Source organism: Malaclemys terrapin, chromosome 5, assembly GCF_027887155.1.
Source record: "Malaclemys terrapin pileata isolate rMalTer1 chromosome 5, rMalTer1.hap1, whole genome shotgun sequence".
Classification (NCBI taxonomy): domain Eukaryota; kingdom Metazoa; phylum Chordata; order Testudines; family Emydidae; genus Malaclemys; species Malaclemys terrapin.
The window spans coordinates 98,869,919-98,889,454 of NC_071509.1; the positions used below are offsets into that span (position 1 = coordinate 98,869,919).

General features: G+C 45.0%; 1 protein-coding gene across 1 annotated transcript in view; it reads right to left on the reverse strand.

Moving 5' to 3' along the window:
• ARSJ (arylsulfatase family member J) overlaps window positions 1–19,308 on the reverse strand; it is a 58,925-nt gene extending 39,617 nt beyond the window's left edge. The window contains exon 1 of the mRNA XM_054031163.1: window positions 17,249–19,308. Within this exon, the coding sequence (XP_053887138.1) occupies window positions 17,249–17,625 (377 nt within the window). The 5' untranslated portion in view covers window positions 17,626–19,308. The remainder of the gene's footprint in view (window positions 1–17,248) is intronic.
• Window positions 19,309–19,536: the final 228 nt, after the last annotated feature.

A 19,536-nucleotide genomic window follows, 5' to 3' on the forward strand; every position in this document is an offset into this window, starting at 1 on the left:
ATAATGAAAACAGAATAAAAGAAGACAGAAAACACACAAAGAACAAGGAGTACAGTAACTCCTCACTTAACGTTGTAGTTATGTTCCTGAAAAATGCGACTTTAAGTGAAACTATGTTAAGCGAATGCAATTTCCCCATAAGAATTAATGTAAATGAGGGGGTTAGGTTCCAGGGAAATTTTTTTCACCAGACAAAAGACTATATATATATATATACACACACACACATACACACACAAAGTTTTAAACAAACAATTTAATACTGGTACACAGTGATGATGATTGTGAAGCTTGGTTGAGGTGGAGGAGTCAGTATATAACTATAAATAAGCTTATTTTTTTGTTTATTGCAACAAAAAACACCACAAGAATTGAAAAAGATTATGGTGCAAATACTACCCACAACATACATGAATGCAGTTCTGCTTCTCCCACAGCCTAAAAAAATGCATCAGGGCTTCTTCCAACTTGACAGCCCAGCAAGTGAGCTGCATGTCCACCTTCCCATTTTCCTTAGTCTAAAATGTGAACAAGGGTGTTGCTTGCACACAAGCCTCAATGATGGCTTTGAACTCCTTTTTGAAAGAATCTTTCATAATCCACAGAAATCAAAATAGTCCCCATTTCTAGGCTGTCATGTAGCACAGAACACACAACATGAAACTCTTCAAGGTTTACAATAGCAAGAACAATTCAGATCAGGAAAGGCACAAATTATACCAGACTTGACAATAGATTTTTCTTTTTATAACTATTTCATTTCCCCACCACCCGCCTCTTAAGATTTATGTATTCATAATATTGGAAAAATCTATCTGAAGAGGAAAAATATTTAAAAATAAGAAAATGTTCCCCCAAGATCCAGAAATTTCAATAATTCTGCTAATGGTGCAGCTTTGTCTATTTTTTCAGTTTCTTAAAATAGTACGTGTCATCATAGTATTTTGGAGAGCCTGGATATCATAAAAAAAAAAAAAAAAGACTGGTCAGCATAAGTTTTGGTTTGTATCTTCAAATGAAAGAGGGAATTCTCCAGGCACACACATAAATTCACACAAACTCAAATCCAAATCCAGCTGCTGGTGGAACACAGCATATTTTGGATGTTATTTTGTAGAGTCGGGACACCCCTGGAGAATATCCATGAAGGGTGGGAAAGGCTAGCATACATAAATCTGAAATGCAGAGGATAATCTTAAGAATGGGCACCTGTTAATCTTATAGAGGTGTTGCCATTTTCAGCAATATGTTACTTTCCCAAATTCCTGCCCTATTGATCTCTTCCATTTTCCAAACCAAAAGCAATCAAGTCAGAGAGGACGAGGAGAAGCCTGGCTGTTTTAATAGTTAATTCACTGTAGGCAACTAGGAGTTTCTGATTCTCACCATATGTTTGATAAAAAGCTTTCCTTTTAAAACACTCTGAAAAGCCCCAACTAAATTGTGGAACAGAGAGTAGGCCATCAACTGAAAGCAAGAATAGCCCAATTAATTAAACTTGCTGTTAGAAGAAATTAAAGCATTCTTCGTTCAAGGGACATTTACACATATAGGTTCTTAGATATTAAAAAAGATTAAATGTATAGCTATCCCACAGTTCCTGCAGTCTCTGCCGCCCATTGGAATTCTGGGTTGAGATCCCAATGCCTCATGATGCAAAACAGTGTCGCGGGGGGTTCTGGGTACATGCCACCAGGCCCCTCCCCCTCCGTCAGAGCAATGGCAGACAATCGATTCGCGCCTTTTTACCTGGGTTACCTGTGCAGACAACATACCACGGCAAGCATGGAGCCCGCTCAGCTCAGCTCACTGTCACCATATGTCATCTGGGTGCCAGCAGACGTGGTACTGCATTGCTATACAGCAGCAGCTAATTGCCTTTTGGCAGTAGACGGTGCAGTCTTGACGATGATGGCTAGCAATCATAGTACAGTATCTTCTGCCAAGCACCCAGAAGATGCCGAGGGCTATCAGTCATGCTGCACCGTCTGCTGCTAGCTTAAGATGTAAAAAAATAGATGTATTCATTTGCTTCCCCCTCCCTCCGTGAAATCAACGGCCTGCTAAATCCAGGGTTTTGAGTTCAATCTTTGGGGGGGGCCATTCTGTGTGACAGTTATTTGTGTTTCTCCCTGATGCACAGCCACCTTTGTTGATTTTAATTCCCTGTACCTGTACGCCATGTCGTCAGTCGCCCCTCCCTCCCTCCATCAGTTTCGTGCCTTTTTTCAGACCAGATGCCATAGCACTGGGATCATGGAGCCCGCTCAGATCACCGTGGCAATTATGAGCACTATGAACACCACGCGCATTGTCCTGGAGTATATGCAGAGCCAGGACATGCCAAAGCAAAACCAGGACCAGCCGATGAGGCGATTGCAGCACGGTGACGAGAGTGATGAGGAAATTGACATGGACACAGCCCTCACACAAGGTACGGGCCCCAGCACTGTGCAAATCATGGTGTTACTGGGGCAGGTTCATGCCGTGGAATGCCGATTCTGGGCTCGGGAAACAAGCACAGACTGGTGGGACCGCATCATGCTGCAGGTGTGGAACGATTCCCAGTGGCTGCGAAACTTTCACAGGCGTAAGGGCACTTTCATGGAACTTTGTGACTTGCTTTCCCCTTCCCTGAAGCGCCAGAATACCAGGATGAGAGCAGCCCTCACAGTTGAGAAGAAAGTGGCAATAGCCCTGTGGAAGCTTGCAACGCCAGACAGCTACCGGTCAGTCGGGAATCAATTTGGAGTGGGCAAATCTACTGTGGGGGCTGCTGTGATCCAAGTTGCCAGGGCAATCAAAGACCTGCTGATATCAAGGGTAGTGACTCTGGGAAACGTGCAGGCCATAGTGGATGGCTTTGCTGCAATGGGATTCCCAAACTGTGGTGGGGCGATAGACGGAACCCATATTCCTATCTTGGCACCGGAGCACCAAGCCACCGAGTACATAAACCGCAAGGGGTACTTTTCAATGCTGCTGCAAGCCCTGGTGGATCACAAGGGACGTTTCACCAACATCAACGTGGGATGGCCGGGAAAGGTACATGATGCTCGCGTCTTCAGGCACTCTGCTCTGTTTCGTAAGCTGGAGGAAGGGACTTTCTTCCCAGACCAGAAAGTAACCGTTGGGGATGTTGAAATGCCTATCATGATCCTTGGGGACCCAGCCTACCCCTTAATGCCATGGCTCATGAAGCTGTACACAGGTAGCCTGGACAGTAGTCAGGACCTGTTCAACTACAGGCTGAGCAAGTGCCGAATGGTGGTGGAATGTGCATTTAGACATTTAAAAGCGCGCTGGCGCAGCTTACTGACTCACTCAGACCTCAGCGAAAAGAATATCCCCATTGTTATTGCTGCTTGCTGTGCGCTCCACAATATCTGTGAGAGTAAGGGGGAGACATCTATGGCGGGGTGGGAGGTTGAGGCAAATCGTCTGGCCGCTGATTACACGCAGCCAGACACCAAGGTGGTTAGAAGAGTACAGCAGGGCGCGGTGCGCATCAGAGAAGCTTTGAAAATGAGTTTTGTGACTGGCCAGGCTATGGTGTGAAACTTCTGTTTGTTTCTCCTTGATTAACCCTCCGCCCCCCAAACCCGGTTCACTCTACTTCCTTGTAAACCAACCTGTAAACCTTCCCCTCCCCCCTTCGAGCACAGCTTGCAGAGGCAATAAAGTCATTGTTACTTCACATTCATGCATTCTTTATTAATTCATCACACAACTAGGGGGATAATTGCCAAGGTAGCCCGAGAGGGGTGGGGGAGGATGGAAGGAAAAGGACACACTGCAGTTTAAAACTTTAACTCTTATTGAAGGCCAGCCTTCTAATGCTCGGGCAATCATCTGGGGTGGAGTGACTGGGTGGCAGGAGGCCCCCCCCCACCGTGTTCCTGGGCGTCTGGGTGAGGAGGCAATGGGACTTGGGGAGGAGGGCTGTTGGTTACATAGGGGCTGTAGCGGCGGTCTCTGCTCCTACTGCCTTTCCTGCAACTCAACCATATGCTGGAGCAGATCAGTTTGATGCTCCAGCAGCCGGAGCATCGACTCTTGCCTTCTGTCTGCAAGCTGACGCCACCTATCATCTTCAGCCCACCACTTGCTCTGTTCATCCCGCGATTCAGCCCGCCACCTCTCCTCTCGTTCATATTGTGCTTTTCTGTAGTCTGACATTGACTGCCTCCACGCATTCTGCTGTGCTCTTTCAGCATGGGAGGACATCTGGAGCTCCGTGAACATATCACCCCGAGTCCGCCGTTTTCTCCTTCTAATCTTTGCTAGCCTCTGCGAAGGAGAAACATTTGCAGCTGGTTGAGGACAAGGGAGAGGTGGTTAAAAAAAGACAGATTTTAGAGAACAATGGGTACACTCTTTCATGTTAAATTTTGCTGTTCACATTACACAGCACATGTGCTTTCGTTACAAGGTCGCATTTTTCCTCTTATATTGAGGACCTGCCGGTTTGGTGTGAGAGATCATTCACGCAGTGCCAGGCAACAGAATTCGGCTTGCAGGCAGCCTTGGTAAGCCACAGTCTTTTGGCTTTTTTAACCCTCATACCATGTGGGAATGGCTTCAAACAGTAGCGCCCTCATTTCCCATACCAAGGACCCGTTGGGTTGGCCATTTAAAATGGGTTTGCAATGTAAAAGGAGGGGCTGGGGTTTCCGGGTTAACATGCATCACAAACCCAACTCCCCCACCCCCCACCACACCCAATTCTCTGGGATGATCCCTTCACCCCTTCCCCCCTCCCCCCACCGCGTGGCTAACAGCGGGGAACATTTCTGTTCAGCCGAGCAGGAACGGGCACCTCTGAATGTCCCCTTAATAAAATCACCCCATTTCAACCAGGTGACCGTGAATGATATCACTCTCCTGAGGATAACAAAGAGAGATAAGGAATGGATGTTGTCTGCATGCCAGCAAACACCGGGACCATATGCTGCCGTGCTTTATGCAATGATTCCAGACTACGTGCTATTGGCCTGGCATGGTAAAGTGTCCTACCATGGCGGACGGGATAAGGCAGCCCTCCCCAGAAACCTTTTGCAAAGGCTTTGGGAGTACATGAAGGAGAGCTTTCTGGAGATGTCCCTGGAGGATTTCCACTCCATCCCCATACACGTTAACAGACTTTTCCAGTAGCTGTACTGGCCGTGATTGCCAGGGCAAATTAATCATCAATCATTAAACATGCTTGCTTTTAAACCATGTGTAATATTTACAAAAGTAAACTCACCAGAGGTCCCTTGTGTGCCCTCAGGGTCTGGGAGCACGCCTTGGGTGAGATCGGGGGTTACTGGTTCCAGGTCCAGGGTGATAAACATATCCTGGCTGTTGGGGAAACCGGTTTCTCCGCTTCCTTGCTGTGAGCTATCTTCATTGTCTTCATCATCATCATCTTCCACGTACCCCGAACCTGCTTCCCTGTTGCATGTTTCTCCATTGACGGAGTCAAACCACACGGTTGGGGTAGTGGTGGCTGCACCCCCTAGAATGGCATGCAGCTCCGCGTAGAAGCGGCATGTTTGCGGCTCTGCCCCAGACCTTCCGTTTGCCTCTCTGGCTTTGTGGTAGGCTTGCCTTAGCTCCTTAATTTTCACGCGGCACTGCAGTGCGTCCCTGTTATGGCCTCTGTCCTTCATGGCCTTTGAGACCTTTTCTAATATTTTGCCATTTCGTTTACTGCTACGGAGTTCAGCTAGCACTGATTCGTCTCCCCATATGGCGAGCAGATCCCGTACCTCCCGTTCTGTCCATGCTGGAGCTCTTTTGCGATCCTGGGACTCCATCATGGTTACCTGTGCTGATGAACTCCACGTGGTCACCTGTGCTCTCCACACTGGGCAAACAGGAAATGAAATTCAAAAGTTCGCGGGGCTTTTCCTGTCTACCTGGTCAGTGCATCTGAGTTGAGAGTGCTGTCCAGAGCGGTCACAATGAAGCACTGTGGGATAGCTCCCGGAAGCCAATAATGTCGAATTCCGTCCACACTACCCCAAATCTGACCCGCAAAGGCTGATTTTAGCGCTAATCCCCTCGTCGGAGGTGGAGTAAAGAAGCCGGTTTAAAGGGCCCTTTAAGTCGAAAGAAAGGGCTTCGTCGTGTGGACGTGTCCAGGCTTAATTCGATTTAATCCTGCTAAAGTCGACCTAAACTCGTAGTGTAGACCAGGGCTCAGTGGGCTCTAAACAAAACTCTGGGAAGCCCTCATGCATAAATTAGATGTGATACTCAGGGACAAATAAGATGCATGACTCAGGAACCTGCACATCCTGCCCACCTTGAGGAGAGCTGCTATACAGGGCACATTGGAGTAAGAATGGAACTGAAAGGAAAAAATGGGGCTGATGCCAGAGGATCTTCTCAAAATAAAATAAAAACTCAGGCTAAATACTTGCTGATATAGTTTAATTATAACTATATATTTATTTGGTGCAATTATTATGCAATGGAGAGATTTTCTGGCATTGAAGTTTCTGGCTATTTTAATAGCAAGCAGAAAGAAATCTGACACTTTTCAACATCTGATCGTCCCCTTGGATCATCCACTGGAAATTTCAGGAGTCCCTATAAAATTAACTAGAGATCCTCTGTAGATTTTCAGGTGTTCACCATATGAGCCCCACGAGTGCTACCACAATATGAGCTCTAACGCAACATTTATCGCAATGGTGAACATTGATAGAACTGAATAAACATTTATGAACCACATTTTTGAAGGGTCTTCCTTTTACATGTGCACCTCTTTGTGTGTACACAATTTTCATGTGTGTGTGCATATGGATACAAGAGAAGACTGAAACTGTTGACCTTCCACGCACACTGCAAGCCCATCCATCCCTTTTGCTAAAGATTTGGCTGAAGTATGAAGGGGAAGTCAGACCTGAAAAGGATTTTTGCCAACTTGCTGGGTTTTCTTTTTCTTTGTGTAAGATGGGATTTGTGGGAGCACTTTGTTTGTTTGCTTGATGAATTTTAATTTTTTTTTGACGTGCCCAGTATGTGTAATAGGCACTTAATGTTTAGAAATCAAAATAAATATATATAGTATGGGTCAGATGTAGCAAACCAGAGGCCAGAAGTCCATTTGTAAAACAGTGTATTCTTATTTGTGTGAACATCTAACACAAATAGATGTATTAATCATGAAACTGTGCAGGTACAATTTTGTCCATGTGATTTCTGTATATTGGTGTCTGGCCTTTGGGTTAAAAATGTAGGCCTACGTGCCCATAGCATACTGAAGGAATTTATTATCCCTGTTCTTCACTTAAAATTTTTTCTGATAGTCATTTCAAATAAGAAAGGACAATTTTGTTCTTAAGACATGGGACTACAACTCAGACAGTCTAGAATCTAGATTCGGTTCCCAGCTCTACCAGTGACTTCCTTTTTGACCAGCGGCCAGATATTATGGTGATGAGAACCATACAATTACCTACATTCATAAATAGGTGATTGCCTGACAACTAGTTTACACACTCCCAATAGAACTAGAAAAGTGGTTCACTCATTTATTATGAGCCACGAAGTACAGAAAATTCCCAAATTCAATATTTAAACAATTGCATCACAGGTCATAGAGAAAAGTCAAAAGTAATTTTAATCAGATTTCAATCGTTCAGGCACCTTTATATGAACTTCAAGGGGCAACAATTTACAAGTATTATATTAATTTCTTTCTTAAACTGTTCATATGGAGTGTGAGGCCATCAGTTTAGTTTAGAGACACGAAGATCCCCTGAGGTCTCTGGTTCTCTGTACTGGGTTTTAATTAAGACAATTTCTATAAACTGGGTAGCTGATTAGCCAAAAATTACACTAAAATCAATTTTACATGCTCTCTCCTGAGAGACTGTATTGGCCCACAGCCAAAGGGACACTTGTCACTGTCATATTCACATGTGTTAGCGGCAAAACATCAATATAAGGAAAGTAAGCTCATCCCATGTATGGCCAGTATAGACCTTACACAGCTTTAAAATAGCAACAAGCTGTGATATGTTCAGCTGTGATATGTTCTCGGTATATTTATATATATCTTAAGATAGCTGCAGTATCTGGTCTGGTGAAGTTATCTCATTATGTTTTACCATACATTAAACAAACATAAGCAGGGATACCAAGAGACAGGCCGGATTAAACTTTTGTGGGCCCGGTGCCAAACATATTTGTGTGCCCCCACATGGAGCATGGCATGGGGGTGGGGGTTGGGGTGGGCCCTGGGGCGAGCGGCTGGACGGGGGCATGGCATGTCTGCCCAGCCCAGTGCAAATGCACTATTTACAAACTGGCAGTTGCCAGACGCATAGGGGTAACCAGATGTCCTGATTTTATAGGGACAGTCCCAATATTTGGGACTTTTTCTGATATAGGTGCCAATTACCCCCCACCCCGTCCCGATTTTTCACACTTGTTATCTGGTCACCTTACAAACGCACAGTGGCCTGACCAGTCCTGGGCTGCCAGCATGCCCCTTCTCTTCGGGGGTGGGTCCATGCCACGCCACAGAACCCCCCCCCACCCAACACTGGAACAGCCCTCCAATTCCTTATGTCAGAACCCCCCCACCCCGGACCCACTATGCACAGTGCCCTGCACACCACCGCCCCTGCCCAGCGCCCCCTGCCCACAGTCCACCACAACTGCCCAGCACCCCAACCCCCATTCCCTAGTGCCCCAACACACAGATCTTCCCTACCCCCTCACAGCCCGGCACCCCCTCCCCTCCAGACACCCCCTTCCCCATACCCTGCCTCCCGGCCACATTCACCAGCCCTGCTGGGAGGCAACTGTCTGTCGGGCTGAGCTGCCAGTGCAGCACGGCTGGTTCCGGGGCAGGGAATTGCTCCAGCCCTTTGGGAGTGGTGCAACCAGCCAGGCCAGGGCCTGACCCAGCTGGGCTCCCTCAGGACCCACTTGCCTGGAGGGGCCCAACCAAGCCCCCTCACACAAGACTGGTGGGGCCCCACGGTGGTGGGAAGCAGAGACTGCCTGGAGCCGGAGGTGCACTGGGATCTGGCCAGGGGGCAGAGAGAAGCTGGCGGGTGGCACCAGGGGGTGAAGAGGAGCCCTTGGCGGGCAGGCCGAGAGGAGCAGTGGTAGGTGGGGTGGGAGGAGCCAGCGGGCTGGCAGGGTCTCAGGGCACAATGCAAGCAGAGCCAGCTGGCGCCCCTTCTGAGCATGGGCCCGGCTCCATGGCGCCACTGTAAACCCAGCATTGCCAAGAGGCTGCAAATATGAATATTAATCAATGATGATGAGAAAATGGTCCCTTCACTGAAAATAAAAATCTAATCGTATTAAAATTGTGAGTATTCAAAAGACAAGTAAGGGTGCAGCAGATGCTGGCACTGCTAGTAATTGCAGTTGATTAAGAATTTGGATAGACCAAGGGGGAAAGCAATACAACATAGCATGAATTGAAGATGCAACTGCTGATACATACCAAGCTGTGAGAGCTAGTAGTAAATTTTAATATTTTAGCTTTCTCAGGAAAATTACCAGATTCTACCAAAAGCAATGAACTTTGACACAAAAACTAAATGAAAATAATAATTAACTTCCGAACACACAAATATTATTACTGCATTATTTTGCTAAAAGTTTTAATCTAAATTTAACAAAAAAACCTTAACTCCCCAAATATGATGGCTTATTTTTCAGTGAAATACTTGTGTGTCTTGGTATGTGGGAATAAAGAATATGATCAATTTTTGATGTCTCATATTTTGATTATAATATTTTGTGCACATATATTGCATATTTTAATAAAATTGTTACAATAACCATTTACTTAATTCACTAAATCTCTCTGTAGTCTGCATTTCTTTACAGATATAACAGGTCTAAATAGGCAGCAGGAAAACAATGAATATAAACAAGTTTCCACTGAATTTGCACAATAGTTATAAATTTAGAGTGACATATGTTCAAATACCTCTATACACTGTTAAACATTTTAGCACAAATTTACTCCAACATGGGCAGGTGCCTTAACATTACAAACTTGGACATGGAAACACAAGCTATTAAAATAACAAAAGAACAGATTTAAAACAAAATTAAAACAAAAACAACAAAAATCTGCAATCTTGATTGAGATCATTGTTACAAAATGCAAGAAATAACAGAGTTGCAAACTGCGCATTTTTCCTCTTCTAAGCTGCAGTATGTAAGGTTGACCACTAGCTACTTCTATCACATGAAAAGTACTCTACTAGCATTTGAATTTAGTTTTCCCAATTTTAAGCCCCAAACTATCTTAGATCTTTTGGGTGATACAATGAGTGTCTTTTTCACTGTGCATCTAGATAATCGGCGTCCTTTCCAGGCCATTTTTTCCCCCAGGAAACATAACTGAATTGCCTGAGTGTTGATTCACTTCAAAGGGTCTTTTTTAGGGAAGATGCATTCAAATACCAGAGCTTTGATCATGAGAACCTACCAATGTTTATTCCTTCATCAGTTTACTATTAATATCAGAAGTACACATGATCAATTACCAAATAGACATGTGCTAGGATGTTGAGTATTGAATTAATGGACTATGAAGTGCATTTGCAAGTCTTTATAGATCCCATACTTACTGTCTACAATGCACTTTGTATGCGGATACTTCTGTCACACAAAATCATTTCTTTTTTCCAAAATGATTTTCTCAGGTTTGAGAAAAAAAGTCAGATTCAAAATTACAAATTTAAAGTTCCTTACCAATGTTATTAACAACACATTTCTTTGTTTAAAATTAGAAGATTTCTAAAGTGTAATTTACTTTTTACCATTTGTACTGTTTCATTCATTTTTTTAATTTCACACATCTTGGACAATGAAAATTTGATCAGTTTCACCTTTCTAATTAGGTATAGATTTTGCATCCTATACAATGCAGCCAAATTTCGGTTGCAAGTTTTGGGCCTAAACTACCAGACAATGTTCTTATAAGTATAATGAAAAACTGATGCATGAAAAATATGATTGCATATCACACTCCACACTGCTAGTCAGTCCTTCCCTATGTTTGCTAATCTTTCATATTTATATGCTGCTTTGCTAGGGTTGCCAATTTGGTAATATTTAAAAACCGGACTCTCCAGCAGGAGTGCCGGAACCTCCCCAACCCCGCCTCTTACCCCAGAGACACCACTCCTGCCCTACCTATTCCCCACAAAGCCCCACCCCTTCCCCAAGTCTGTGCCCCATCCACTCCTCTTCTCCCCTCCGTCGCTTGCTGCTTTTCCCCTCACCCACCCCCCGCACCCCGGGTCAGGAGGGACTTGCCTGTGGAGCTGGGAGCTGCAGCCGCCCGAGAAAGGTAGGAAGCAGCCCCAGCTGAATAGGGGCTGGATCAGGTGATGACCCAGTGCCTCCACCGCTCGCAGTACCAGGACTTTGGGTAACCAGTCAGTAGATCTAACTGAACACTGTCAAGTCCCCTTTTCAACCAGACTTTCTGGTTGAAAACCAGGCACCAGTCCACCCTATGCTTTGCTCCATTATGTGTTTATTTGTATTTTTTTTTTTTGGTGATGCATTAGAAATAAAGTGATACTAACAGACTCCTGATATCTTAAGAGTATATTGCATTTTAGAGTTCAGGAGTCCATTAACTGGACATTACTGGCTGCACAAACAACAGAGGACAGTAGAGGAACAGAACACCACAAGAAAAGGAATTCTTTCAATTCATCTTTTTTTTTTTTTTTTTAATTCTCTCCCTCCCTTATTTCCAGGAACTCTTACTCAATGCATACAGATAGACACTACAGTTATCACCTAAAGATACATACAAGGACACAGAAAGGAGACCTCAACATCTTTGGCTTTAGACGCACATACCTCTACCCACTGAGCAGAAGAAGTCCGCAAAAGGACTGGCCCCCATAAGGCAAAGCTCATTCTTGAGCTCAGTGCAGAGTTTCTGTGATTCATAAAAAGAGTCCCATGGCACCTTATAGACTAACAGACGTATTGGAGCATAAGCTTTCGTAGGTGAATACCCACTTTGTCAGATGAATCATAGGCATTCTATCCAATATTTGGTTGCCACAGTACTCTCTGGCCCTCCAAATGGACTAGTGGGAACTCCAAGTCCTATGGATGTCAAGAGACTCTCAAGGGACCAGACTAGCATATTCCAATGCATTATCTAGGCCAAAGGTGGCAAGTGCCATGGTCTTCAACCAACTACATAGATACAGCACAGGAAATGCAAATAGTGACCTTTGCCTCCAAAAACACACACAGCTTATGAATCTATTATACTTATAAATAAATTACTTTTTTCTAATTATAGTACTGTACTGGTGACGTTATTAATATGAACTGTAACCGTATAGATCATTGTTGCAACCACTGTTATATATTTGCAGCAAATATTATACAGAGGTTGTCATGTGAGGTGTCTCTGGGAAGATTGTAGTTTGTTGGTTATGATTATGTTGTCTGTATGTGTGTGTCATTTTTATAGTTAAAGTTATGAATATTGGCTATGTACTTGTATCTCAATGTGTTTTGATTCTAAGAAGCTTCAGTGAAGCATTTGGTCAGCTTCTTGAGAAGAGACTATTCTCAGTAAGTGCCCAATCAAGAAACACTTAATGGACAATGGACTTTGGGAGATGCCAGTCCACATCTGAACTTTCCTGGGAACATTCAAACTAATATGTAAACAATGGGGTCAGCCTGCAAACTGAGTCATGCATGGACATGTATCTTGCCCATGTGACTCCAGACTCCATCTTGCTGCTGGGATTTTCCACAGTAAGAACAAAGAGGTGTCCTCCCACAGGCAGAAAATATAAAAAGGCTCTGAAAACGCCTCCATCTTGCCTTCAATCCTGCTTCTTGCTTCTGGAGGGACTTTGCTACAAACTGAAGCTCTGAACAAAGGACTGAATGACCCATCCCAGCTGTGGATGTACTCCAGAAACCTGATTTGAATCTGCAGTTTATTCCATCACTGCTACAAGCCTGAACCAAGAACTTTGCAATTACTGTATGTAATTAATTCCATTTAACCAATTTTAGCACTCATCTATGTCTTTTTCCTTTTATGAATAAGCCTTTAGATTCTAAAGGATTTGTGGGTAAGATCTGATTTGTATATTGACCTGGGTCTGGGGCTTGGTCCTTTGGGATCGGGAGAACCTTTTTTCTTTTACTGGGGTATTGGTTTTCATAACCATTCATCCCCATAATGAGTGGTGCTGGTGGTAATACTGGGAAACTGTAGTGTCTAAGGGAATTGCTTGTGTGACTTATGGTTATCCAGTGGGGTAAAACCAAAGTCCTCTATGGTTGGTTTGGTTTGCCTTGCCTTGGTGTGCAAAGGAACCCCAGCCTTGGGCTGTAACTGCCCGGCTTTCAGCAATTTGTCCTGAATTGACTTTCTCAGAAGTGTCCCACCAGAGGCAGCATCGTTACAGTACTATTTTAATTTTCTAATTATTTTATTAAATAGGCTATTGACAGAGCAAATACATCACCACCTCACTCAAGCACATACCTGCCCATTTGCTTGGCTGTACCAGGTGACATTCACCACACTCATCACCTCCAAAGGCTTCATACCTCAGCAATACTTTATCCAAAGAAAGGCTCCTTCTCTTGATTCCAATATTTTGATATTTCTCAAAAAAAGACTCTATTGGCAAACTGTATTTTGCATGTTTCAAAGTAATCCTTGGTTTTAATAGGAAGTCGGTAGCAGTACCACATCTGACTAAACCAAGTACTGCATGTTGTACTATTTGTTCAACTTACTCATATGTACACACACTTTATACAAAAAAAAATCTCAAATATTTCCAATTTTTTAGGTCATCTGCACTATTCTATATATCAAGGCCTACTTGTATACCATGGTCTTCCTACATTTTTCTTAAATGTCAAAATATTTTCAAAAATAGAACAATTTTCAGACTGCCACAGTGCATTTCCTAATTATGATGTTTACACAAGTTCTTCCTTTTTTTTTTTAAATGTAGCAGGCAGTCAAATGGCAATATTTCAGTGCAGCCTTTTCCTGTGACACATTCCTATCTCTGTATATTTTATTGATATTCCAACACATGGGATGTACATATTTTTAGATTTCTTTTCACCAGTACACGAGTAAGATAGCTTCTGTCTTAGCTCTAGTTCTGCAAGCTATGTGTCCTGAAATATTCTGATTCATAGTATCCTAGAAATGTAGGGCTGGAAGGGACCTGAAAAGGGCATCAAGTCCAGTCCCCATGCTAAAGCAGGACCAAGTATACCTAGACCATCCCTGATAGGAGTTTGTCCAACCTGTTATTCAAAACCTCCAATGATGGGGATTCCACAACCTCCCTTGAAAGTCTAGTCCGGAACTTAACTACCCTTATAGTTAGAAAGTTTTTATTAATACCTAATTGCTGTAGATTAAGTCCATTACTTCTTGTCCTGCCTTCAGTGGACATGGAGAACAATTGATCAGTTTCTCTTTATAACAGCCCTTAACATATTTGAAGACTATTAGGTCCCCCCTCAATCTTCTTTTCTCAAGACTAAGCATGCCCAGGTTTCCTTTTTTTTTTTTAAACCTTTCTTCATAGGTCAGGTTTCTAAACCTTTTATCATTTTTGTTGTTCTCCTCTGGACTCTCTGATTTGTCCACATTTTTCCTAATGTGTGGTGACTAGAATTGGACACAGTACCAGCTATTGGCCCACCAGTGCCAAGTAGAGCAGGACAATTACCTCTTATGTCTTACATCCAACAATTCTGTTAACACAGCCTGGAATGATATTAGCCTTTTTCACAACAGCATCACACTGTTGTTATTATTACACAACTTATTTGCTGCAAAGTTATACCCACTTGACAACACCTCAAACATAAACAAGCCACTGTCCAACTCAACTTAGCAGTACCTCAAATAGTAAAGCAAGAGTAGACAGAGATCTTTAGAAATTTCAATCTGACAGGCAATGTTTTCTAAACTAGCAATGGGCCCTTTTGAAGGAATCAAGTTAGTTCCAGGGCTGAATTGAAGAGCAGTGCAGGTCAGAGAAAATTTTATAATTCTAAGATCCACCCAGTCCTTTGTTGCAATCCTGGTTCTGCACCTGCAGCTCTAGAAGCAGCCTGCTTCCTGAAAGCTGACTGCCTTATCTCCCTCCTTTGGCCCCAATGCAGCTACCATGGGAGCAGACCACCTGTGGCATTAAGCCCACTGGCTCAGGCTTTCAATCTCACCTTGAGTCATCAGCATCAAGGGACATTATGCACAGAATTTAAAGGGAAAGTAGAACCCTTCGAGGACTTCAAAGGACTTAATTATGAGAGCAATTTTTACTGGTTTATTTCTTTTGTCATTAATGTATTCCAGTCCTTGCCCTTATTTTACCTCTATGCAGACAGCATCATAACATATCACCTCTGGCACCCATCTTTATACAAAAGAGGGATGACAATATTCTTCTGGCTCTACATTGTTAATATCTTGCCCAGACCTAGCCTCTCCTAACCACTTCCTTCCCCTATTTCTCATTTGTGTAAAGCAGTCTTTTCCTTTTACTGTTCCTTCTTCTGAAAGTAAAGCAGAAAGAAAAAATGGTAGTCCAGCAGTCTGTAAGTAAATAAAATGAAAGTGTAAGCAAATCTCTTCCTCCCCTGCCACCCAAAAGGTTCCAAAATTAAAGAGGCAGATTTTCAGGGTCTCTCTCTCCTTGGAACCTGATTAAAAGAGTAGGATTCCCAAAAATGTGCCTATTTTATTTTCGCTTTTTTCATTAACCTAAAATTAGTTACTTGCATGAGATGTTTTAAAGGAAGGGTAAAATAAACTAAGTTATTTATTTCTCCCCTTAGTTATTCTTCCTTTTGCCCTGATGATGCGCCAATTTCTCCTTCTCTAACTGCCACAAATCTCAAAAAGGCTTGCACAGCACCCTGATTTCTTTGGAACCCAACAATGCCATTCTTTACATGACTGGGTGAGTCACTGTTGTGCAGCATGAGATTCCCCACTTAAAGCAGTAGTTTCCCAACTGTGGTCTGCAGAAGACTTGCTGGTGGTCTACAGAGAACTGGCTGATCAGATAGTGCTGGCTCTGCTCCTTCTTTCCAGTTGCTACATTACAGCTAAGGCAGCTAAAAACACAAGAAAGATTAACCCAATATTACTTTTCTATACAAACTCTACTTTAGTTGCTAAAAGGATGTTATGTTACTGTGAGCCAGGGGGGTAGATGTCTACAAGACAAACTATTAGGATATGGTCCACAGTTTGAGAACCCTTGATGGTGAGTTTCCCTGCAGAACACCCTGTCCTGGCAAGTTTGGGAAATGGAAGATTGGGAGCAGATATCAAATCAAGTTTTTTCACATGGCAATGAAAGACTTTAGGCCACTTGCTTGTTTTAGTTAAAAATCAAGGTTTTTTTTCATTTCCAGTTGTGCCAACAAGAGCACTATTAAATTGGTTATATTGATTACTTACCTAACAGATTTTTTTAAAACTACCAGGTAGCACAAGACAGACAGCTGTAGCCCCATTTTTGCATGTGGCAGCTTTTCTGCTGACACCATAGACAATTGTTTTCAAAGTGGCAATTACATTGAAAGAAGAGAGATACTGCAGCTTAAATACCTGCAAAATTCTACATTCCCCCTGCTTGTGTATAGCTCAAATTCAATGGAACCCTCCTATTACACCACAGAAAGACTTCACTTAAGGAAAGGTTCACTGTGAGAAGAGCAACAATTTGCACATTGCAATATATATATGGAAACAACTTGGAACATTCATTCTACTTCACCAACAAAGAATTTGACTTTAAGTCACCTCATGTACAATCTGCCCAAAGGAAGTTACATAACTGACCTACATGATCACTGAATGCATAATACCAAAATATATTAAGTGACAACTAGCACTTATATGTATATAAAGGAAAATCCATTCCTACAATATTAAGAAGTGGGTAATTCAGCTGATTTCTTATTGTCTGACAAGATTACAGAGTGCAGGTCTTTATTCCAAGTAAAATTGTAAAATAAATAAAACTAATCTGGAAAAGTCTATTTTGTCCAAGGGAAAAAATGTATTAAACTTTCAAGTGAATCAACAGGTTATTTTCCCCCAAAATAAAATAAGATCAGTTTACATCTAATTACCTTCATCACGGGAGAGCTTGTGCTGCCTTTAAGAGGAAGAGGTTATCGCATTAAGTTTAAGAAGGTGAGAAGAATTAAGTAGTAAACTTACTTTCCTGTGATAAATTGGCTTCTGGAAGGCGTGCACATAGGCTGAACATAGTAATTCTCCAGTTTAACCCCTTCAGCTGCCAGCCTATCCAGAGTTGGTGTCCTGATCTCTGACCCGTGGTACCCTACATCTCTGAATCCCTGATCGTCAGCCAGGATGAAAACGATGTGAGGCGGAGAGGTGGGTGCGCTGGCCTCTGGCTCCTCTCCAAGCTTGGCCCTTGTGGTCTCTGTTTCCTCCAGGCTAGATCCAAGGGTGTCCCAGGACAGGTAGCCGTAGGTGAGGAGGCTGAGCACGGAGAAGCCGGCCAGCACCCCCCCAGCTAGCATTGTCCCCTTGCAGAGCCAGTGAGGCGGTGCACACCCACCGGGGGCCATTCACTTGGGCCAAGGCTGGCGAGGGCGCACGACAGAGAGGGGCTCTAGGCACGGGAGGCGAAGGCAGCCTCAAGGGGTTTCCACCCCGGGCGAGCCACTGGGAGCCCAGCTCATCCCGACTTCAGCTGCCTCTACAGGCGGGGCGGGGGCGGAGGTAAACCCCAGCCCCAAAATCACGAGGATGGCCGAAGCCAAGCCAGGATCAGAGCATCCTTCGCCGGTCTCCCGCCTGGAGCCAGGGGAGCTGCTGCGTCCCCGCGCCCATGCCGGGGCGATTCGTCGAGTCCCCGGCCTGGGAGCTCCGGCGCCCGCGAAAGGGGGACACCCCCAGGCGCTGCCTCTCAGCTGGGGGTCGGCTGCTGCTAGAGGAGAAGCCCCCGAGCGCCCCCTGTCCAGTCTCCCGCCTGCTCGGCCGGGCGCTCTCCCCGTATCACGCCGGGCATCAGGGAGAGGCTGAAGAACAAGCCGCCCCGCACCCTGACGCGAGCCCGCTCCCCTCCCGCCTGCGCTGGCGCTGCCGAGCGGCTCCCTCCCCCTCCCAGCTGGGCGGGAGCCTCCCCCTTGCCTCCAGCTGCTCCCAGCGCACACACAGGCCAGCCGGCGGCTTCCTCTACAGGGACCCGGCGGGAGGGAGCTGCCTCCGCACGAAAACCGGCCAGCTCCACTCGGGGCCGCCTCCCCGCTGAGCCCTGGTGACGGCTCGGGTACGCCGCCCCCCCCCAGGAGGGGCGGCCGGCCTGGCCTGAGCTGGCGGCCGCCACCGGCCAGGAGGCTCGGGGGAGGAAGGAGCCAGGGCCGGGGAGCCTTGGGGGAGAACGTCTCTGAGCGCCGGAGTCAGCGCCCCGCCGCTTTCTGCCCAGCCTCTCCCCCTCCCCTCACACCCCGGCTGGGTCCCCTCTTTCGCTCGCCTTCCTCGCTGTTGCCCATTTCTCCCCTTCCCCTCCCTTGCAGTCTCATCTCCTCCATCCACGCCTCCTCCCGTTCCCCTGACCCCTGTGTCCCTTGGACTCTCCCCTCCACTCGACTCTGTCCCTCTGCTTCCAGCCTCTCCGCACTCCCGCCCTTCCCTGCAGCCAGGGCAGGGCTCCTTAGCTGGAGACTTTCACTTTTCTTTTCTTTCTCTCTCCTCCCTTCTTCCTGTTGGCCGCAGCCGCCTTTCCCCTGCCCAAGTTGTTCTACCCTTTGCCTCTCTTCTCGGATGGCGGCAGACTCCTTCCAGGCTCCAGCTGCTCAGCTATGGAAAAAAAAGCCACCCAGGGCCTGAAACTCTCCCCCGACGGGGCCCAGCTGCTGGAGATCCAGACTAAGGAGCCCCAGGCCCAGCTCCTTGCCACTTTACTGCTCGGTGCGCTTCTCAGGCGTCGCCGGTGCCAAAGCTCAGGCAGTGCATTCCTGGCAGCCAGGCACCGTTTGTTTTGATTTTTCCTTCCCTTTCTTAAAACAAGCCCGAGGCCAATTCCATGGCTCCCAGCGGATGGGTTTTTCTTTCATCCCACCTTCTCCGTTGCAGAAGTTTCTCAGTCATTTTCTCTTCGCAAAAATATCGTTTGCAATATTTCTGAAATTACCACCAAAGCTGGCAAATATGAATGTGCAGAATTTGTCAGGCACAAGCCTCTTTAATTTTGGTGCAATTGAGGCAAATGTTTGTAGAATACTGTTCATAAAAGTATCAGCAACTCTTTTGTTTTAAAATGTGTGTGTGCAGCAGTTTTTCAAATTCTTGTTAATGTGCTGGTTTAAGCTGTTTAGTATGAATCACCATGAACAACTTTTATCCAAACTAGATTACTTAGAAATCATTAACTTTTAACCACCTGGTCAAACAGAAGTCAAGTTTTACCACACTACCTTCATGTGCAGCTTGTAGAAGCTCAAAGAATCCTCACTGAGGTGTAAATTGATTAGTAT